We start from the raw sequence: 24,472 nt of genomic DNA, 5'->3' as shown, positions 1-24,472 counted from the left end.
TCTCGTCGTGTCGTGTTTTTATATTTTTTTCTTTTGTTAAGCAAGCCTCGTTTTACCGACATATCGTTCTCGGTCGTTTCACAATATGTATATAATAACGACAACGAAAACAATCGGTCTAATTATGCGTTTAATTCTATTGTTTAAATTTATGAATATTTGAATTGTTCTTATTGTTACAGATTTCTTAATGACGACTTTATTCACGACGCTTTTATGATTCACTTACGAGAATATAAGAAGACATGGTTCAGTGAGCTTGCACACAGAATAAAACTGTAAACCAATGAGGCAAGTTACTGAGAGAAGATCTGCCGATAGTCGTGATAAACAAGAAGAAAAATATTAAGCCACGGTGAAGAAAAAAGTTTAAAGAAAGAAATACAGTCGTAATATTTTGAATTTTTTTTACTACTTGTCGAATTGATTACTGGAGTATTATTGCTTGGTCAATTTAAATGTGTTAGAAAAAAGGCTTATCAGTTAAAAGCCTTTAGAGTATATATTTTGTAATAGAAATTCGCCACGATAACGCGCCTACACAGTTTTCGCATAAACAGAGACTACATTAGAATGGGTTCCAGAATAAGTTCTGTAAAAAGAACAACTGAAACTCTTAATAACGGAAAAGAAACAAAAATTAAAAGACGTCTTGGTAAACATGTGGGAAAAAGAGATGTATTAAATCACAATGAAAATTGTTTTCCTCGTCCAACTAAACTCGAAATATTACTGGATCGTCCACCAGCATCTAGAACTGTACAGGAAGCTCATGGCTGGAACAATGAGGATAGAAGTATGAATGTATATGTAAAGGAAGATGATTGTAGAATTTCTCATAGACACCCAGTTGCTCAAAGTACAGATGGTATAAGAGCAAAAGTTGGTTTTTCTAAAGGACTTCATGTTTGGGATTTTACTTGGTCAACTCGCCAACGGGGTACACATGCTGTTGTTGGTGTTGCCACGAAAAAAGCTGGACTTCATTGTGCTGGATACCACTGTTTAGTTGGTGCAAATTCGGAAAGTTGGGGATGGGACTTAGGACGAAATAAGTTATTTCACAATGAAAAAGTTGTATCTTCACAGACTTATCCCAAAAATTTAGGTTCTGATGCTAGTTTTATAGTTCCTGACACAATCAGATGTATTTTAGACATGGACCGTGGCGACCTAAGTTATGAAGTAGATGGGCAATATTTAGGGGTTGCATTTACTGGACTAAAAGGAAAAACTGTTTACCCTATAATTTCAGCTGTTTGGGGACACTGTGAAGTAAAATTAAATTATATTGGAAGCTTAGATCGTAAGTATTTTTTTAAAAATTCCCTATTTTCCTTTTTTTGTTTCTTTATTTCCTATTTTTATTTTTTACTTTTTTTTTACCAAACAGAAAGAAACTGAATCTGAATCAATCTGAAATAAACATATTATTAAAACGCATTTTAAATATTTTGTGTCCTAAAAAAAAAGTTTTTAGATTCATAAAAACAGAGTTATAGCCTCTCATGTTTTTTGTTTACATTTTTTGTCGCCTCGACATTTTCCTCCATGATCATCCAACGACGTCAAAATTGTTACTCATAAATTATTAATTTACAACGCGTGGGTTTTTCTTGTGCTTGTTTTCAATCAAATGAGATGGCAAGAAAACATGCGTCCGACGTTTAGATTAATAACAATTGATATGATATGATAGTCTTTCGGAAACCCGGTGATGCTTTGCCTGCGTTTTCATACGGTTTACTGTGCTAGCTCGGTATATTTAATGTTGATGACGTCATACTGTTTTTCAAAAAGTCAATAGACGTTTTTATTACGTAGACGCTTTCTAACGGAAGATTCACACGTAAATTAAATCAAAATTGGTGATTTTTTTTTTCTGTGCGTCACAAACCTAAGTTGTTAAGTAGACCTTTGTTTAAAACTGGTTATTCAGGATTCATGTTTTATGGCGCGCTTGTTTTTCAAAAAAAACTTTTGGCGGGTAAATTTGGCGAGGGAAAACTTTCAAAGTTGAATGTCTTTATTTGTGTTTTTGAAAAAGCAACATGTTCTGCTTTCAATATTTTTTTATTGTGACGGCAAGCGTTTTACTCTCCTTACCTTTTGTCAAAAAGACACCTTTTTAAGCACGTGGCTATTAACACATTTCAATAGATATTAAAACATCTTAAATCTCGCCATGTTTTTTTTTCCTTACTTTTTTGTATGACGAACAGAAATAATCTTCTTCTGAAACAGCTGGCTTGAATATCAACGAAAAGCGCGAGAACGTCGGTCGTTAAATTTAAAGTCCGATATTAAAATTTTCTCCGTGTATGTTTTTTTTTCTGGATAAAGTTACAAGCAATTTTGGTTTTATTTTTCCGGAAACGCAGAAAAGTGAAATTTACTTCAGTTGTTTGTTCAAACATTTTGTTTTTTGTTGAGATCAGTTCTTTTGATCGGTATAATCACGTCACAATAAACCGGATACTATGCAAAGCATTTAAGCTCTCGATGTTAATTCATTTCTGTTCCCCCGGATATAAACTAAATTTTTTATGTACCCTATAATTAAATGTTTTCGTTCTTTTTTTCTAGCTGAACCTTTACCCTTAATGGACTTGTGTCGTCTAAAAATACGGCAGACGGTCGGCAAAGAACACCTCACTCAAGAAACGTTAGACAGTTTTAATATTCCACGCCAACTTCGACAATACCTGGTGTACAAATGGTAAAGTGTTCAACCATCCCATGTGAGCCAGGTAATCAGTGTGAGTGGAGATTCCCCATCATACACATGACGAGGGTAATCACCATCACATAAACCAAACCGTGGGTAAACCATTACGCGTAACAGACAAGCAGTTGAGATTGTCGGCGAGATGACAAAAGTTGTTATTGAATCGTTATGGTCTGAGATCGGAGATGTGCGGAAGCGAGATTTCAACATTTATTGAAATTTCATCCTGCGTATAATTGCTTTTCATGTTGTCGTCGAGAATCAATCATTCTAATGAACTAATTATGTCAACACAACAAATAACGTTGAACTTCTTTCGTTACCGTAATAGTTGCTATCGGCCAACCACGAGGTCAGACAGGGGAAATTACAATGCAAGATAAATTTGTAATACTTTTTGCTCGTTTTAACAAGATCCTACACTCCCCCATGCTGGCCTTTATACCAAAACATGTAATTGACGGCTGACAATATTTACAATTATTAAAAGAAGAAAAAATTAAATAATTTATACATGTAATATAGTTATGATAATTTATGCGAAAATAAGCGATAAAGTTATATATTTATTATTTTATTTCTCTCTTTTTAGTTTATATTTTAAAAAAAATAAGAATTTATGATAGAAATTTTAAGTTTACCAGCCAGCTTTTCTGAAACATTTTTATATACACAGTAAAAAGAATTTGACTATCGGTGGTTCTTCTGTTCTAGAAAACAACAAGTTTTTATTTCTCTGTATAAGCTAATTTTTTTTACTCTTGTGTTGAATTTCATTTCAAGGTCTAAGTTGTGCAAAAATTTTATAATTCAACTGTCCTCTCTTTGTTAATTTTCCTTTTTTGCTATGCAAAACTATGATATTAAGATGTTGTTTTCAACAATGACATGTAGCATTTTTTACAATTTAAAATAAATTGGTAAATTTATTTTAATTCTTTTCTTCTCTCTTACTTGTAAGATGACCAACAAGTTCGATTCATTCACTTACGTAAGCCTTAATTATGTAAACTACAAATCCTATTCTAGTATTGGTAATTGCTCCCATTAGATGACAGTAGAGAGGAGATACAAGTTAATTGTGGATGTAATTTATTAAGGAAAGCTCTTAATTAACAAGTTTTTTTCTATCATGCTTCGTAATCGCATCAGTTGTGTAATATATAATAACAAGTTTGAATGAATTGGTTTCTGTTGAACTTGAAAGGGCGGACGCAAAACATAGGGATATTTCAGCAATTTTCTTTCTAATTTAGGCTTTTTTTACAAGAATAATGTTTTTTTCGTGTCAACATAAATATACCTGACTTTTGGGCAAAAACACGCTGATATATTCTTTACATACTCTAAGTAGTTAAGATTAAAAGATCTGAAAATGCAAACTGGGTACGATGCTGTTGTTTATGCAACCTAATTCAACTGACAGACCGACAGCAAGGTTTTGTTGAAAAAAATACTTCACATTTGCATCAATGATAGGATACAAGTTTATATAAGTTTAAAAAGAATAAAAAAACGCAAACGTTTGGATATTTTTATCTTATTGTCGAATTTCATCTTGAATATTCATAGAAAATGTTTCTTATATAACAAAATCGTGTTTCAGATGAATAAAATTCCAATGTAATTTCTCCTTTAAATACATTTGATATCAACAGTAGTTGCTTATATTGTCCTTTCTTTGGCAAAAAAGATTCTTATCCAGATAATTAAGTTAAATTAGATTATATTAGGTCATTGGTGACGTGGAACTCTGATAGAGGAATGCGTCTGATGGTTCTCAAATACCTCGTGATGATGCTTACCAGTAACAGAAAGTGGAAAATGCAGTACAAAATGCTACTCATATTTTTGGCCTGGCCTATAAAACACAAATTAGCTTAAAAACATGGATATATCATTAAAATGACCAAAAAATGGTGTCCAGTTTTTGTCAATATTAATTGGTATTAAAGTTTTAGGCTTTTCTCCAAATGAACTATGGAAACAAAACATGACAACAAATCAACCTTGTTAAAATAGAATCTGTGGGGAAGCAAAAAAACAATTTAAACAAGTTTATGGCTTTCCTTATCACTTACCAATACCAGGGTTGCCACCTGAAATTTTAAGTTCCATCTAGAATCTCCTGAAAAATTGTTTTTTTTATTTTTACCTGCAAACCTGCAAAATCTCCTGGAATTTTATTTTCTAAATTGTGCAGCAACCCAGGACACTTATACAGCATATACAGAACAATGATACCCAAGATTTATGGTTTTTGCTAAATCAATTCCAGTTCTAGTAAAAACATTTCTGTCAAAGAAATCGTATCTTTTTACCATTTATTAATCCACTTCGATTGCTTCAAATTAAATGCATACTAGAAGTGCTAACTTGATTCCCACAGAACAAAACAAATTGGATACCTAAAAAATAAGGGCAAAAATGATCAAGTTACATGTGAAGGAAGAAAGTGCTTTTCTTGCGTTTATAAAAAAAATCAAAAACATTTTTTCCAAAAAAAATGTACAAAAATAATTATTGTTTTTTGAGCTCACTTGGTTAGCTATATAACAGCATTTTATAGAAGAGTATTACACTAGCCCTTGACGAAGTTCTTCATTATGTCTGTTTAAAAGATTGTAGTTGCTTTATTTTCTAAAATGAACGCTTTACTTAAAGGAAGCCTTCAAATTTTGTCAGTTTTAAAGTTTTAAGGAACATTTCAGTACCTCTTGGTATTGACTAAGTCCTATATGTTTCTTACATGTACAAGTTTAGGACCTCTAAAGCCATATGTTCTTATATGATGTGTTCACAAAAAACAAACTGCGTGTAGATGGTAATTTTAAATGTTGGTATTGAGAATTTGGCAATAAAAACGTTTCAATGAGATTCTAGATTTTCCAGCATAGTCACAATCAATGTCATGCTGACATGCTGAGATTCGAAGTATCTTGAGTTACGAAGTTCAGTGGTTGTTGACTCGGTATTCGGGGAGTTGGCTACTCATCATATAACATCTTGAAATAAGTATGAAAAAGAAAGTCTATTCTAGACAATAAGTTTAGTCTTTGTGCAACTCACTTGGAAATGACGCGATTATTCAAAACGTCATCCTCAGGTTTCCTTTGCGCTTTTTAATTGGACGTTGTCCCTGATATGAAAACCAACAAGGGGTCCTGGTAATGATGGCGTTTATTGCAAAATCAAAATTTTTTAAATGATGCTTATTTAATAGTGAGGTGGTTGAAGACTTTCAAAAAAGGATTGTATTATTTTTACATAAATTTTGCATAACTTCATAGTACTGATGTCACAGTTGAAATTCAAAGACGTTGGCCTTTTGCTTCGATCATCAGATTATGTAACATTGAACAAGGTTTTTATTGTTTAGGGTTGACTTTTGTTCCGTCTCATTAACCCTCGCCAGCGACCTTTTAATGGATCTAACTTCATCAAATGTATGCCTGGAAGCTCAAGTTGCAATTCAAATATATTTTTTCTTACCGCAAATGGTGTTTAGCCTTCCAAAGCGGTAGAGCAAAAAGAACAAGAAAACCTATCGGTGCTTGAACACACAATTTTTTTACTAGTATTGCGGCTAGCTAGCTAGCTACAATACTAGTAAAAAAATACAAAATATGTAGTTACTTTTCACTCATTTTCTACCAAGCTAACTATCCAGCTGCTGATACAAAAACCAACAATGTTTATTTGTTAATTAGTTTTTCAGAAAAAAATAAATAGAGTTTATCCTTACCTCACCTCACAGACATTTTTCGATATTTTATCTTTTTCTGTTTTCGAATTTCTGCAAGAAGACGTTGTGTTGAAATTGAGTCACGTGACTTTGTTTATGTTTTGCGCTGTAACAAATATGGCGCCTACTTTCTGCGGTATATTGTGTCAATGCAGATGTATGTAATTCTGATGCTATAAAACCTGCACCAAGCTAAAATTTACGAACTGATCACCAATATGATCTTGCGAAAACAGAAATTATATTAGAAAAAGCTATCAATGCTCAACAAAGAAGACACCATGGAAAGAAGAAGTTGTATTGGGTGTAAAATCACCAGGGCGAACTAAACAATGGTGGTCGAACCTTATTTCCAAAAAATTAAAATATTTGAAGCATTCATTCGAAATAAACTTTCAAAAAAACATTCAAAAATAGGTATTAGCATGTTCGATTGCAAAAATATTCGAAAAATAAAGTTTGCTTGTTCGCTAAAGTTGTTTGTACTGTCACTAAAAGTAAAAAATTAATAAACGGGATTCTAAAAACATCGGGGGAGTCCGAAAAATCCCCCCCCCTCCCTCAAAAAACAGGGCAGGGGCGGTTATTCGGGACCTTAGAGTAATTGCCTAATTGGAGACCCTTGTTACCAATGGCTCTATATTGCTTGAAGGAGGTTGACGACTTTAATACTAACGAGGAAGTTTTTTAACAACATGCTGGGTTCGCCAGGAATCCAGTTAAATGTGCTTAGAAAGCTAGGTAGTTAATTTTAACTAAAAAATGGATATGAAACTGACAGAATTATTACAAATATATATGCATGCTTCGTTCTTCACAACTACTGTGAATTGAAGTATTCCTATGTTAAGGAAGAACAAGTATAGAGTCACATGAACTGCCGCCTCACATCTACACATTTGTAGAATGTAGAAACTTACACATTTCTTTTTCAAACGTGTTTCATAATAAAGTTTCACATGAATATGTTGGTCACTCGTGCCAAGTTTCATGATTTCAAAAGGCGTTAAGGCCGGGGCAAATTGACGCAAGTTTTTGTGCAACTTTACCCGTCAACATTTGTTGACGAACATGTTGACTCGATTTGCTATGGTTATCAACATGTTGGCGAAGAAAAAAACCTCTAAATATGTTGATCAACATTTATTAACTTTTTTATAAATGTTGATCAACATTGTTGATGAGTTTTGTATGTTGATTTAATTGCAAATACGAATGTTCCAGCACGAATTCGAATGTTTTTGTTCGAGTGCATACTCGACTTGCATGAAAATAAGATCAAAAAATCTCTTTAATAATAGCCGTCGTCTGTCTGTCTGTGTGTCCAGGAAAGCCGTGTTACGTAACAGAAACACGAAATTTTTAAAATGCGCATCAATACCAAATGCGATATGTTTTTGTCCACTTTGTTGCAACGGGTTAATTTGAAGGACGGGCGACCCCGTGGACTTTTCCACGGGCTAACGACTAGTAGAGATATATTCATTTTGAAAATGGCTGAATTTAAATGGAACGCTGAATTATTTCTTTTTTCATCGTCATCTATCACAAATGCCAGCAATAAACATGCTGTAGCTTTCTACTCCGCCATTATGAAAAAAGAGAATGAATGGCCACGTTTCAGTAGAATGTAATTGTTCAAAATGTTGAGGAGAATGTTGACGAGGGTATAGCAAATGGTATCAACATGTTGCTCAAAACGTTTACGAGAATGTTGACTGAGGATGTTGATCGAGAATGTTGATCGATTTGACCCGGGCTTTAATTTAATGTAGAAATAGACTTTTTAATTATTCGTGGCGACGAACGTGAAATTAGCGTTTCTTCGGCCATGTTTGCAGCTATGTAAACGCTAGCTACCAACTGTATGTTTTGCTTCAGTAATGTAAATAATGAATAAAATCCTCTCTTTGTACGTATTATGATAATACGTCGTGTCAACATTTTAACAGCGCACCTTTTCAGACGTATTGTCTTTTTCGAAAAAAAAAAATTCTGACACTTCCGTGGTAGCAAAACAGTCGCCCAGTAATTTTGTTGTGCTGAATAAGTTCTCGTGAAATTTCCAAAATAATTATTTTTATCCATTATTAAAATGTTCAATAAGCGTTTAATAAACGTTTTTGTCCTAATTACAGTAAATGGAGTAACTCCCAAGTTGCATTAACATTCACAAAAAAAGATATTTAAAATTGTGTTGCAGCAGACCGTAAAGGTAATACAACAAGAAACAGCTAGCAATAATACATCGCTTCAAGACACACGCATCAAAGACCAATGAGCTTGCTGGAATTGCCGCCATTTGGAGTTTGTGCGCGCATTTCTATTCCCGGTGGATATTGTGATGTTTCGACGCACGAACACGCAGCGCTAAGTACGGCATGCTTTGCGATCGAAGTGGATTTTCGCCTTTACACACGTGTTGTCTATAGTACTTTACGGCTTCGTTTCATTTAATAATTGTTCATTTGTCAATGATTCCTTTAACTACCTGTAAATATAATATAGTCTCTCACATGAAAAGAAGCTTATCACTCAACGTAGACTTTTCATAGTTCTAAGCTAATACATGGGAATGAAGGATAATTGAAGTTAATGTCGCGTTAATACAACTCAACAACTGATCAAAACGTAGAAATTGCCACATGTACACGTATCCTTTTATACATCTATCTTTCGCAGAAGACGAAGAACGTAATTATGTTTCCGACTACAACAAGATGTATTATAATCAAAACCTGGAAAGAGACTATATTTTCTATTGTACTTTCCGAGTTACTGAAGCAGGTGCTTTATTTTGATGATTAAGAAACGTGGAGAGTGATTGGTTTAAAAAAACAAAAACAATTTTTGCTAAATCTAATTGGTTTACGCCCAGGGCTATGATGTGCTGGAATGAAAAATTATTAAAAACCAGTCGCAACAAAGTCAATAAAGGTATTTCGCTTTTCTTATTTCGTGTGTTTTGTATCACTACTACAAATCGCATAGACAGGCATACAATAAATATTAATAAGAGATAGATAGATCAAGATATGTTTTATAAAAATATGGTTTGTTCTCTCTGCAGGTGCAGATAATATCTCCACAAAGCGGTAAAGGGCCATGGGGTCATGTTTCTAAAGAATGATATTATTTCAAACATGTGTAGCGACGAGAAATATTTGTAAACAGAACCTGGGTTTTATCAATAGCTATAAAGAATACAAAGTAGTGGCATATGTACACATTTCAATTGGTTTTCGTAGGTGCAAAATCGCTCCTGCACCCCCCCCCTCCCCCCCCCCTCCTGTACTGAAAACCCTCTTCTCTCCCTCCTTTGTAGTAGCTATAGCCTTGTGTTTAGTTAGTAAATCGAAGTAACAAAGCAACATTGAACTTGGTGAATTGGTGAATTGAATTCAATCAACACGAATCGATTTGTTTATATTAGTTTTCTTATTTCTTTCTAAATATTGATTTTTTAATGACGTCGATTCTGCGGTGTAAATTTGTCTTATTTCAAATGTGTTTTTATTTAATTTTTCAAGTATATTTACTTTTTGTTTCGTTCAAATCGAAAACAAAATTTTAGCGTCTGTTTCTCTTGTATTTAAATCTAGTTTCGACAACGTTATCACCTTGGCTCATGCGCAATGCAAGTCATAATGGATGATATGTTTTAGCTATAAAGCCCTGGAAACAAGAGTACGAAATTCACTACGTGGCAAGGTGAATGGAAACAATTTTCTCCGTGTTTTGTGTTCTAGAAGCCTATTTTATCTGTGTATACTGCATTCATAACCATACATGGTGTTTTAGGTGCCCTAAACATAAATTATTTTTTTACCTTTACGCTTAGCATGTAGCTACAGCGAGGACTTAGTAATGTGTCCCAAGATACTTTGAAAGATACATACAGTTTGTATAAGAACCATGAATTTTGACTTTAACCTTGAGGTGTTCTTATTATTTTTCACAGCTTAAAATTGTTCTTATTTTATTCTTATATCTTTTATTTATAAAGTGTAACTTATTCTATCATAACATCTATTACAAGTGCAGATTTGAAAGAATTTCAAAAATTGATTCTGATAAAATTTCTACTTTGAAAGGTGTCCTATGTGGTATGACTGGCTTGTGAACTATGTACCAGAGGGTATTAGAAAGCCGGTGCAAAGTATATATGCATCAGTAAAAAATCGCATCCTTGCTCTTTATGATGGGGCAAGAAAGACCCTGATAGGTGAAGTTGAACAAGAGACAAAGGAGGATCATGCTGAAGATAAGCAGCAACCGAACCAAGACTTCCCTCCCCAGGAACATAAGCATGCTCATCATAGAACCTTCCGAAGTTTCCGCATCCCTGGCATAGACGGTACGGATGTTGATGGGTACTTGGACATGGTGCAATCAGACGTGAAAACCTTGGTTGAGAAGCAGGTTAAAGACATGGGGTCTGCTAAGGTGCTGTGTTCCCTCTGGATTTTATGGAAGAAGCAGTGGACAGCACAAGCGAGTTTATCGAAGTTGATAAGGTCTTCCACAGCAACATGCATCGCTCTTCCAGGGTGCCGTCGTGGATGAGGTGCTGGATACGATGTTTGCCCAGGTCAGGACGCACGTAGAGAATCCCACGCTGCCCAAGAGTGGCTTTACAATCAGTCGAATTATGCATCTCGACGTGGACTTCCATAAGCTACGGCTAACAAGGGGTTCATCATATATCAAAGCACCCAAGTGGATAGCCACAAAAAAGACCATCATTAATCCTATGAATGAAGACGAGGAGTGCTTCAAGTGGAGCATCATAGCTGCTCTGCATCACGAGGAGATAGGGACGAACCCGCAAAGAATCAGCAAGTTAAGACCCTACATGGAACAGTACAGCTGGCAGGCATCAAGGACATATCCAAATTTGAGAAGAACAGCCCTGACATCGCGGTGAACGTCTTGTACGTGGCGGGGAAGACTTTCAATATCCTGCGTTGATCTACATACAGCGGACGCGAGAAACAGGTTAATCTGCTACTCCTCACGGATGATAAAAAGAATCATTATATAGCCATCAAAAATCTCTCAAGGCTCCTGGGTAGCGAGACATCAAAGAATCATGGAAAGATGCACACTTGTTCATTCGAGGACTCGGAGAGAAGTATGATACCCAGGATATTGGTTGCATCGCTGAAAACACCAAAAAGTACATCTCTTTCAACGTTTAAATCGGGGTACCCATTGTAGACATGGGGCACGATGATTGTGATACGTACAAGACTATAGAAATCAGATTCATCGACAGCTGTCGCTTTATGGATCCTCGTTAGACAAATTGGCAAGCAACCTCATTGGTACAAACACGGCAGGTATGAAATGTCAGCAGTGTGCGGATACATGTCTGGAATTTCAGAGCATCGACGCCAAGTATATGGCAAGGTTTTGGTGTAAAAACTGCGACTCAAATACAACGAAGCAGCTAGATATGGAGCAGTTAAAGACAAACGTACCATCCATGACCAAATTCATCGACAGAGATGATGTCCTCAGGCTGATGCTTCGAAAGGGTGTCTACCCCTATGAGTATATGGATGGTCGGAAGCGATTTGAGGAGATGGAGCTACCTCCCAAGGAGGTCTTCTATAGCAAGCTGAACATGAAGGGGATTAGCAGACGTATTCGAGAGCTTTCGAGGAGTGTGCCAGAAGAACTACAAGCTTTATACTTGATCCTGCCCATTTCTACAGCGCACCAGGCCTGGCATGGAAAGCAGCGTTGAAGTACACAGAAATCAAGCTAGAGCTACTAACGTATCCCGACATGCTCCTGATGTTTGAAAGAGGTATCCGTGGAGGTATAACTCAAGCTGTGCACAGATATGCCAAAGTCAACAACAAGTACATGGGGGATCAATACGATCCAGAGGTTGAGTTGTCATACTTGCAGTACCTCGATGCCAACAATTTGTATGGCTGGGCCATGCGTCAAGACCTACCAACGCACGGGTGCAAATAGCTGTCGAACGTTGAGACCTTTACAGAGAAGAGGATCGAGAAACTCGTCGCTGACAACAAGCATGGATACATCCTGGAGTTTGACATCGATTATCCAAAGAGCCTGCACGACAAGCACAATGAGCTCCCTTTCCTGCCGAAGCGCAAGATGATTCACAGGGTCGAGAAACTGGTACCAAATCTCGAGCACAAGCGGAGATACATGGTGCATATCAGAGTCCTTCATCAAGCTTTAAAGCATGGGCTCGAGATCAGGAAGGTATACAGAGTGATCCAGTTTAACCAGAAGCCCTGGCTGAGAGCCAGGGCTTCTGGTTAAATCATAACACGAGGCTTAGAACAGCCGTCAAAAACGAGTTTGAAAAGAACTTCTACAAGCTAATGAACCTTTCCGTATTCGGCAAGACCATGGAGAACTTGAGGAACCATCACAACATCCAGTTGGTTACCAACGAAGAGAAGTACACAAAGCTCAATTTCAAGGGCGGGAACTACTTCAGCAGCCACCTCATGGGCGTGGAAATGTGTAAAACAGAGGTAAAGGTGAACAAGCCCGTGTATATTGGCCAAGCCATTTTAGACAACTCGAAAATCGTAATGTACAACTTCCACTATGATTACATGCAGCCAAAGTATGGTAGCAAGCTGCGCTTATGCTATATGGACACGGATTCCTTCGTCTATCACATCAAAACGGAGGATTTTTATCACGACATTGCCGACGATGTAGAAGCACGTTTTGACACGAGTGCCTATGGCAAAGATGATGGCAGACCTCTCCCCATTGGCAAAAACAAGAAAGTCGTGGGCTTGATGAAGGATGAATTAAGCGGTAAAATCATGGCAGAATTCATCACCCTGAGAGCAAAGCTGTATGCTTACAAGAGTATCACGAAAGAGGGTGGGGATTGCAAAGCGAATGGTGTGAAGAAGTGTGTCACAAAGAAATCCATCACCTTCGAAGACTATCAGCGCTGTCTAGAGGAGGGTATTGATATATACAAAACCTGGGTCTGTATCAAATCTGTACTCAGGAAGTGAACAAGCTGGCACTCAATAGGGCAGATGCCAAGCGGATCGTACAAGCGGACCAGATCACAACGATCACCAGGGGTCATCATCGCTTAGCGTCTAAGGAGAGCTTGTATCATGCCCAAGCATTGTATCTACTGATTCCAAAGGTGTTGTCAAGCACCACTTTTGAACACATGATGTCAATAAATGTTGGACGTACTGTTACTGATCGCCATAATTTTGCCATACGTCTTGATCATCTTCGGTTGAAAGATGTCTGAATTAGCTGAAATTTTTGATGTTGTTGATACTCCCGCAGAAGCATTTGAGCAACGTGAAAATCCTATAGGCAAACGCCAGGCTTTGAAAGATGCAATACACAAAGGCAAGGCCCACCTCTTGCCGAAAAAGTGCACCAAAGCTTTCATAGACAAATCATCGGATGAAGTAATCGTCAAGATGCATGCTGACTACACCCAGCGCGAAATCCAAGAGAAAGGCGAGAAAACACCAAAGGCACTCTCCTGACATGCGATAAGCATGTACACCAAGGCTATAAGTAACGTAGTTCACCTCGATAGCCCCGAAGGCTTGAGGCAAGACATCAAGGAGGATCCCATTATCAGGGATAGTATGGCTGACGTGGCTGCCACTTCATGCAAATTCCCGACCATGAGCTATTCGTCTTGGTGCGGCATGGTTGGGGACCTCGGTGTGCACGACTTGGAAATCCTGACACTGGCAGCTGATCGCTTTCCAGCGCATGTGTGTATTTTAGAGAGGAGAGCATATAGGAACGTGAACGTATATACAGGTAGATGTCCCCAAAGGTAAGTCTCATGACTTACAAGAAATGGACGAAGTTCAAACGCAAGAAGTAACAGTCATAACAAAGCCAGTAAAGCACCCAGGGAGAGTCGCGCAAGGTCAAAAGTTGGCGGCACTTATGAAGAAGAGGAAGGAAGATCTGCAGCAACAAGAGGGTGCTGTAGAATCTACAGTCAAAACCTCTTCTGGAGGCACCTAATGACTCACCCAAAGAGAAGGAGAGGAGAGAGGGAGAAGCAAGATCCAACGAGTGCTCGACCTACTAGAGAACGAGTACAAGCACCATTTCCACAAAGTTGTCATACTCTGTCCCACTATCCGCTGGAACAAGACCTATCTCGATAGAGAATCGCTTTGGAAGGATGACAACGTGTTCCTGATAGAGCCGGATGGTCAACTCTTTTACTGGTTCGAGCAACTATCGAAGCTGTTAGCGGGACTCTGTTCATTGTTGATGATCTTATAGCGGACAAGAGCCTGGATAAGAAGCGTCAACCCTTGCTCGAGCTTGCCATCAGCGGGAGGCACAGGAAGCACAGCTTGTGGTTATTAACGCAGTGTTATACGGCCTTGCCAAAGAACCTAAGGCGTCAAAAGAAGCAATTGTTTATATAGTACCCCACGAAAGGAGCGACATAAAGCTGGTGGATGAGGTACAACTGAAATTTAGAGCATTTTTGCCTCGACTTTCAACTAAATAAATATGTCTTGTATCGAAAATTTACGAGAGGAGTTTGAGGGAGAGATCCGGAAATTGGAGGAAACAATCGAGAACTTGGAAGTGAGACATGAGGAAATCGATCAGTCGCTGTATAAGATGTGGCAGAGGGATAAACACGACGACCGGATCGCTTTAATCGCCTGCGTCTCGTCGCTGGCTCTTACCATGATCCACTATATGATGAAATATTAAGACCCGGGTGTTACGGCGCTAGAAGTGTGGGCACCGTCCACATCCAACTGGTTGGAATGACTCTAAAAAGTACAAGATGAAAAATACCGTTGAGTCCAAGATAAATCGTCTTTTTAGAGCCCTTGCAGCTCGTTTTCAAAACATCCGCCAGCAGCTCGGAAGTAACAACGACAATCCTAACGACATCTTCATCTCCCTCGAAGGACTCAAGTGGATGGAGGGTAATACAAGGGACCCCGATATTCAGGGTAGACTGCGGACACTTATAGATGCATATAACACGACGTCCCATTAGATGGTACCCTGGGGTAAGGTAAGTATTAAGGTGAGCCACAGGTTCACCTTAGCTGTCAGCAAAAATTACAATCACCGTCCTCGCAACACGACCCCCCCCCCCCGGATCAAAAAAATTAAAAGTAGATATGTCTGTTGTGGTTGATTATTTTTTGAAGGAAAACAAGTGCAATCATTCCCCTCCAGGGCAAGGGTCAATGCATCGTGGCCTCTGATGTTTGGAGGGCTGTAGGGTATGAACGAAGGGACGGGGTGCAAGCCATTCAGAGACATGTGCCTGGCAAGTATAAAATACGGCTTGGTGACGTTATTACAAACCTCGAGACAGACCTCGGGGGTATACTTCGATGGAAGTACACCCAACCAAACACGGTTTTACTGACGGAAGCAGGCCTTTATTGCTTCCTCCTGAGGTGTGGCAGACCTGAAGCAGACCCATTCTCTCCAGAGAAATGCGAAAACTTACGGAAACCGTTGAAAAACAGCGTCAATCCATTGAGGAAAAGGACGTGACCATCGAAGAAAGAGATATGGCCCTAGCACTGCTTAATGATGATCTAGAGGACAGGGATAGGCAGCTTGTGGTGTTGAATGACGATTTTGAGGAAAAGGATCGCCAGCTTGAAGTACAGTGCCAAGAAAATGCGAGACTTCGTGAAAAGTATGTGCCACATGCTAAAGATCCCCGAAAGGATAATGTGATCATGATTTATAATAAACATACGACTCCTGATGAGGATGAGTTTCACCACCTCCCATATTACTGCGCACGCGTTCAAAGACGTGCTTTGCCCACTAAAAGAAGATGGTTCAAGGATCAATACCCCAAGTCTAAGGAGATTGTGGTGATCGATAACGCCAATAGTATTCAGGCGTTTAACAGATTTGCAAAGGAGGGGCACGTGGAACGACACATATGGTACCTGGGTTAGATACACGGATCACGGGTTTCTATCGGTAAGCGTGATAACTTCTGGCGTTGGTATTGGTAGCATGCTATCTGGGATCGGTGTACCACTAGCCGTGGCTATGGGTGGAATTACGATTGATGTAGGGTTGGGACAAGCGGGCCTACGGAACGCCGGGAAGAGACTAGATGCCAAGAATAAGAAGCATGAGAGCATCAGACTATTAGCAGAGACCAAGCTCAACTCTATCGTTGACTTGATCTCGAAAGCTGTGGAGAATGGTGTGATTAGCGACTAGGAGTTCAGCCTAATCATGCAGGAGAAGCAAAACTACATGGCTTTGAAGGAGCAAGCCCGACAACGAACACGCAAAAACGTGGATTCTATTAATGAACGGGAGCGACAGCAGCTGATCGCGCAAGGGCTTAAAGAGGGTAAACAGGAGCTGATAAAAAACTTGCAGTCTGTACAGTATGTCAGCGTTACTTGGAGGAGCCGCCAGCTTATTCATAGGGTCTAGTGTGTTGAACAACATACTATATCACTTACTTGATTTCGAGTACTTCTCCAGTGTCTCGATCGATGATGCGGTCACCATCATGTACGACACGTCGCTGCTTTTCGGAGAGCTCTCTCGAGTATTCTTCGAGATTCTTCTGCCAAGCGATCGTGACGCAAGGTTCGCAGTAGGGGCCGTCTGTTTGTGTCGAAGCGTCCTTGTACTTGACCTTGCGGATCGTTTTGAGGAGCTCAGCTTTTTTCATAGTTGAGTGGTTACGGACCTTTAGTGTTTTCGCTTCCTTTTTCAGTGCTTTAACGTCGTTCATGTTTGTTTTGAAGTACTGTTCAAAGCACATCAAAACCTCTCATATCTACTCTAGCATGACGAAGAATTCGTCATCGTCGTCGGAATCGCTAAGGTAGCGGGAGCCATAAAACTCGACAACCTTATACTTACACTCCTCCAAGTAGGTTTGCATGTAGTAATTTGAGCCTTGCCTGTAGATGCCATATAGCTTGATGATGGCCTTGCATTCGCAGCTTTGTTTTAGTGGTACTTTTTTGGGATGGAAGTCGGTTCTGACTTTGCCCTCCCACTCCTTCACCTTGATGGTGATGTATTTCCCTTTTTTCACAGGTGGGGTGGTGAAGCAATAACCCTCCAAGGACTGTACCTTGGACAGGATGCTCTCATACTTCTCTAACCACTCGGGGTAGTTATAGATTTCGAACGACATGGTAAGAGAGCAGCCCTCATCGTAACGCGAGGCACCATTGGAATACAGCTTTTTAGGTGTTTTGATCAATAGAGGGGATAGTTTATTGTCATTATTATAGCCAATGACGAAGCGTTCATCTTTGCCCTTGCTTGTTGGAATAGGGTCGCTTAGCACGATATTTTCAATGTTTACATCTTCGATATTTAGTGGAGTCGCTTTGGCATAAAAGTCTCTTGAGTTAACATTCTCATTGCCGAATTTGAACATCCTTTTTTTGTGATAAGGGAGTTCAACTAGGGTTTAGTACAAGGACAGCTTCCACCATTATACGTGATATACTCCTGCCAGCAGTACCAACAGAGCATCTTACTTTTTATGAGGAATCTCTGTCCACAGGAGCATCTGTCATACCCATCGAGCATGCGTTCACACTCATCGCAGTGTTCCTTCATCGTTTATTTACTCCACAAGAGCCTAAGGTCCGCCTTTTCATCCTCCGAAAAACACCGGTCTATAGCTCTGTCGGGATGACAGGCCACTGGTAGCAACTCCTTGTTAATCCTATACTTCACCGCTTTCCGCTGACGATAAGCCTCGAGCAGCGAGGGATCCTCTTCAACCACCCTGGTACACATTTCTCGGGTAATAAACCAGTCCGGAACAAACTCGAATACCCCAGAATCCTTTTCAACTACCATAGTGCACATTTCCAGAGTCATGAGATGCTCTGGAACAAACTGGAGCGACCAGGGATACCCTTCAACAAGCATTGCGTATATTTCCCGGGTCATGAAAGCGTCCGGAACAAACCGGAGCTTATACGGGATCCGCCCAACGACCCCGATGCACATTTCCCGGGTCATGAGATGCTCCGGAGTAAGCCTGAGTATCTCGGGATCATCATCCACGGCCCCCGTACACATTTCCTGGGTCTTGAAATGGTCCGGAACAAATCTGAATGCCATAGGATCCCGTTCAACCTCCATGACCCACATTTCTTGCGTCTTGATATGTTCGCGAATTGCCGATAGTAGAGCTGATACGATGTCATAAATTTTTTTGAACAGTATCATATTTGTATTACATCCTAGCATCAATTAGCAGTCACAACTCTGTGGGACTTTCCCCTACTCAATTGCGCAATCTCTATTTTTTGTTGATGTCAGCATTATTCCCGCTAGTCGCTATTGCGCATGCGTAGGATTTTATCGGAATCGGATTTGTTTTCGGATTTGTCGGAATTGGGATTTCGGATTTCGGGATTTCGAAAATTTCCCTTGTCGTCCGTCGACTGTGCCAGAACGAACATTTTGCTATCTCTCATGAGACGAAGAAAATATTATTTTTGAGTAAAAATATATTAAAGAAATAGCCCAAGAAATTTTTGGAAACCTACTTTTGAAAACGAAAAGATCTAATAAATTTTTGAAAAATGTCCACACTTGCTGTCCTGAAATTTTCTTATAGCCTCGATTCCCAAAAATTTCTTCCGCGAAATTTGACTTTTAGTTCAAAATCGCAAAAGTTTCTTTCGTGAAAATCGCAATTTTCGGACTCTTGATTGGCGAAAATTTCCTCATTAAGGTAAGATTTAAGCAATGACGAAAATACCGAGCGATTAGGCGAAGCAAATTGGATATTGGCCCGACCAAATACGTTTTGGGATTTGGACTTGTGTCTATTTGCGTGGTACCAGCTGGATATTGTATGCGCGGCGTGAAGACTCATCCTGCAGAGAAGGAACGCTTTGGCTTTGTCAACTTTGTCAAATGATTTTTTGTCAAATGAATTTTTGTATGGTGGCTAAGACGGTTTTTGGCCTAAAAAGGGAGACAAAACTAAAAGAATATATCTAAAGGCCTGGACATCAATGTGACGATATCATTACCATACTGCGTGAAATACGTTGCTGGTTGCTGGACTTGTTGCAACCACTTAATTTAACTGCTTCTGTGGTCTCGAAAGAAGGACCATTGCGGAGCCCTAACTGGCATGTAACAAAAAGAATCACGTAACTACGCTACTTAGATCGACAATGAGCATTTTATTCCAACCACTGACGTTGTTCGACCAGAAAAAAACATTTTTATAATTGATGGAAAAATGGCCAGTTCCGTGGTTTCAAGTTTTCCCAACATAAATAGCTTTCTTTGATGATAGAATTTTGTGATTCATTTATCATCGTAGTTTTTGGTCATAGCTTATTGAAGTAAAGTACGAAACTGAAGAACAGATTATACCGGCGTTACATGCCCTACGGCCGCAGACGCCCCAGAAAACATTGGCGACGAGTATAGACTCGTTTATTTGCTGAAAAATTGCGCATGTTGAGATATCAGGAAGAGGAGGTCGACCTTGTTTTTTGTTTTTGATAGACACTAATCGAATCCGCTATGTGATCTTGCAAACCGTACGTTAGATTCTTACCGTTCACGTTTACTTTGATTTAATTCTGGCTACTGTGGCTGCTAGTATATATGAAGCGCTCGGACACAAAGATATCGACACAGTTACCACATTAGAATGTTTTATGAAGTATATTATTGAAGTCGAACGCCGGGGAAGGAACAAATTAAGGTAAGACCCGGCGTTGAACATTCTGTGAAGCGCTTAATAAGAGTTGTAGACTGTTTCATACGATCAGGTGAAGCGCTTTAGTAGAGGTATGCAGTATGTTATAAATCAATTGCAACACATACACCGTTGCAGTGTCGCGACTGTAACATATTCCTCAGACTTTCCCGCAACAATAGCTGAAATAAAAACAGAGTTCTACAAACCATTTTTACTCCGTCATAACAAAAACAATCGGTCAATATTATTTTATTTCGCAGAATAAGTTTCAACGTAAATTTAAAATTATTTGTGCGACCAGGTTGAACTCCTAGTACAGGCAAACAGCTTTGAACACACCGGTGGAACAATTAATAGTAGTCGTAAACAGTTGCACACAATCAGGTGAAGCGCTTTAGTACTGGTATACAGCATGGTACACAGTATGTCGTAAATCAAGTGAAGCGCATACACCATTATAGTGTTGCGACTGTAACATATTTTTCAAAAAATAACTTTCCCGCAACGATAGCTGAAATAGAAACAGAGTTTACAAGCCGTTGTTACCCTGTCATAGACAAAACAATTGGTCAATATTATTTTATTTTGTGGAATTTTTTTTTTAGAAGTTCAAAAATTAATCGGGACACCGGGCGGAGCGCTTAGTACAGTTAAACAGTGTTGTACAGACATATAAGAATAATACCTTTTTTAAAAACACAATAAACAGTCCATTGCCACAGGGCTGAGCGGTTAGTCTAGGTAAAGTGTTGCACATCCGTATAGGGGTGATTACCGAGAAAGTTTAAGAAATAATTGTTACAGTGGGCACATTGCACATGCGCATAGGTGTAACAACCTTTTCCAAAAAAACAGTCTGTAGTTAACACTGGGCTAAGGGCTTAGTACAGGTAAACATAGTTTAACAGGCGTATAGGCGTATTACCCTTTTCCAAAAATCTTCATTGCAACTTCGGTTTAAATAAAAACACAGGGAACAGCCTGTCGTTACCCTTCCAGCCAAAACAATCGCTCAGCCATTTCATTTGAAGAAAAAGTTTGAAGAAAAAGTTTGCAGGAAAATAATAATATATGTACTGCATTTAGCATAAAAATTATTGCTCAAGATTATTGTTGTAGTCAAACAGCATTTTTATACTTTCACTGTTTAGTCAAAGATATAGCTAAGGAAGTAGCTAAATAGCAGGAGCCTCAACACCAAAATAAATGTTGGCGAGGATAAAAACCTCTTATACTATACGGAATAGTAATAAGTAAGGCTCTAGCTAGCTGGCCTTCAAAATCTTCGTTTCTAGCCAAAAACCCTAAAAATGGTGCGTTTAAGATTTGTACATGGCTAGAAAACGTGACAATATATTTATCTTAACATGTAAAAACATATAGAAAACAAATGTTACAAAAATGAAAGTATCAGAAAAAAAAAATAAAGCAAACAGGTAAGAAACTTTTCTTTCTCCAGCAATGAGTTGGTTCAATCTGCTTGCCAAATGTCGGACCGATAACGTAAAAATCGTTGCTAAGAAATATAAAGAGCTTTAGTTTCTGATTGGTCATTTATATAAAACTCCGTTCCTGATTGTACCAGCGGGAATTCCGATTCCGATGCAATGGCAGTGAATATGGTACAGAAAACTACCAACTAATGCGATTTCATGTCTTTGGAGAATTTAATATGTCAGAGCAGTTGTTGATGAAAGGATAACGTATTATCATTACGCAGGCACTGATTCCAGAAGTCCCAGGAACAGCACACAAAAAACACCAGGGAGAAACTAAAATGAAGAAGTACATTCGCTCTCGTTTGTATGGACAAGATCATTAAGGATTATGTGAAATTCTACCTTCTATCTCTGGCTGCAACACCAAGTCGTCGATATGAGCCCACTAATGAAACTAATGACTGATAGATCATGATAAAATTTGGCTATGGATTTTAAGGTCCGCTCGGAAACCAGTACTACTTCCTTCCCTTTCAGCCACTGTCTTGCTAAAAGTTGACCGAATAATGTACACTTGTGGCATATCCAAAAGTATCAAATCAGAGAATGGACCTCCTTTTAATGGATATGAAAATATGGAGTATGCTCTTTTCATGCTCCTGACAGTGGCCCACACTGCAGTAGTGGACCAAGTTGAGCCCAGAGAGGTTGTTAATCGTTATCACATCGGGTGATACTAACAGCTCCAGTGAATTTTCACCAGTAAATCTGCTGTATAACCGTCCTATTAATACCGCACTGTCAGTGTTCATTCCCGCGCCTGCTAGTAATAAGCACGTCAAATTGATGTATCTTCCAAATTCAACAGCCAAAGTATACCATGATAACTGTCGACGTGAAAATGCATTAGTTTTGCAAATTGGAGATACCAATTTCCCATTTTAACTTTATTAAGGTATGAAAAGATGATTTCCTCAAAAAACTCCACCGATTTTTCGGTCTTTGACCAATGATTATTGGTGAATGTGACTGAGAAAGAATTACTTTCTTGGAAAAACATAGCTCAACGGTGTTTGATCTAGATTTATAACCAGTGGTGTTGGGATGTCATGTTCCAAGAGGGCGGCTGATATTGCTCGCTGAAACGAAAATTTCTCTTCAGCGAGAAAGGTGATGGTTTAACCTTCCCTGTTGTTCCCTTGTGTTTTGCCCAACTTATTTTTGTCAATATATTTGTCGCCCATCTTTCCGTTAAATTTAAGGAGCCACCATACTTCTGTAAAGGGATGACTCCACAAAAGTGATCCATATAGCTGTGCGATCAAAGCATTTGTTGAACAGCCTTCACAACTAACAACAGTATGACATATTCTTAGAAAGATATTCAGACACACATTTCTCTTTTTGAAAGTAGAAAATGGGAAAATCGAAGGATCAGTCCAAAGTACAAAATATCGGCCATCTCCATACGCCAAGGGGATTTAGAAGTTCCTCTAATGATAACGTTTAATAGTACACGTTTCATTACACATCAAAAAATGAATTTAATTTTCAAATTTGAAATTCTATTAAAAATCAAAAATATGGAAATTGATATTACATTTGGGATTTTTAGCACCAAATGACCCAAAGTATTTTTTGTGTTTGTAGAAGAAAAAAATCTGCGAAGGAAAGCGTACTGTTTTGCCAAAATATGAAGTTCCTTTTCTGTTTTTTGATTTGAAAACGAAAAACGAAAATTGAGTTGAAATTTCCTTTTTGTATTGAATTAAAAAAGAAAAATTGATAAAAATATTAAAATTTGTTTTCATTTTAAAATGAAAATTGAATGCCCCTTTTAGGTCACCGATTGATCATTTCTTTTTCCAATGTTTCATATGGTTTTTTATAAAAATCTCTTAAAAATTACAAATTTCGGCAATTTTTGGTTCCTAATGTACTTTGAATTTTTTTACCTTTTCACTCCGTTGAATCATAAACACAACTATTATTATTATTAAAACTTTATTTTCAGTTGACAAATACTGCAAATATATACATTCTTGTACATTATACATAGCTGTACTCAGTAAGTGCGCTAATTTACGTCAACTATATATACACATCATAGAAAAGTAGATATTAAACATAAAAAATTAAATGCAAGAAGACAAGTTAAAACAGAAAAAAAGGATTTTTTCCTTCTATTTTTTCCCCTCTGGTTTAAATACTAAGAAACAAAAACAGAAAGAGCGACTCCGTTACGTAATCCAAAAAGAAAAAAATTAAAGGAAACCAACACCCTCTATGTAGTTTCTACATAATCGACAAGGGTAGTTATTTGGAGTTTCTAGCTTACTATTGATGTACCAAAGTAGACACAAAACTTGCTCAACAATGCACTGTTTTTCATATGGAAACAAAGCAGCTATATCATGTAACAGCCATGTAGCTCAAGCGGGAGATTACATAAACCGGATTGGTTCGCTCAATCCAGTTTTCAAGCGGGTTCACCAGCTAAGAGAATCTGTGAAAACTCCACACCGATTAAATAGTCTGGTCATCGCTAATCATGGGATTAAAATATACTTTCTTCTTATTTTAGTCTAAAATGTACTTACAATGTGAATTTTCGAACGATCTCTATGAAGATTTTTTGGAAATTTTCACGCTCAATGCTTGTGCCCCAAGCAGAGATTGCGCTTCACTTTGCTAAATTTTTAGGGATTTTATCAGCCTCAATAAATCCCTATAAACGTTATGCTTATTTTAAAAAAGTAGTGTATTCATCTAACATAATAGGTGAGGTTAATCAAACTAATAGAAATCGCCTGTAGAAGAAA

General features: G+C 38.3%; 1 protein-coding gene across 1 annotated transcript; it reads left to right on the top strand.

Annotated features, from left to right (window-relative positions):
- Positions 1-253: 253 nt before the first annotated feature.
- Positions 254-3,289, top strand: LOC130641889 (SPRY domain-containing SOCS box protein 1-like). The gene is made up of 2 exons (XM_057448901.1): positions 254-1,306; positions 2,587-3,289. Exons 1-2 carry the CDS (start codon positions 574-576, stop codon positions 2,721-2,723), a joined length of 870 nt encoding a protein of 289 aa, XP_057304884.1. The 5' UTR covers positions 254-573; the 3' UTR covers positions 2,724-3,289.
- The last annotated feature ends 21,183 nt before the right edge of the window (positions 3,290-24,472 follow it).

Source organism: Hydractinia symbiolongicarpus, chromosome 4 (assembly GCF_029227915.1).
Source record: "Hydractinia symbiolongicarpus strain clone_291-10 chromosome 4, HSymV2.1, whole genome shotgun sequence".
NCBI classification, from domain to species: domain Eukaryota; kingdom Metazoa; phylum Cnidaria; class Hydrozoa; order Anthoathecata; family Hydractiniidae; genus Hydractinia; species Hydractinia symbiolongicarpus.
The sequence above is the reverse complement of the archived record's forward strand: the minus strand, read 5'-3'. Positions and strand labels throughout refer to the sequence as shown.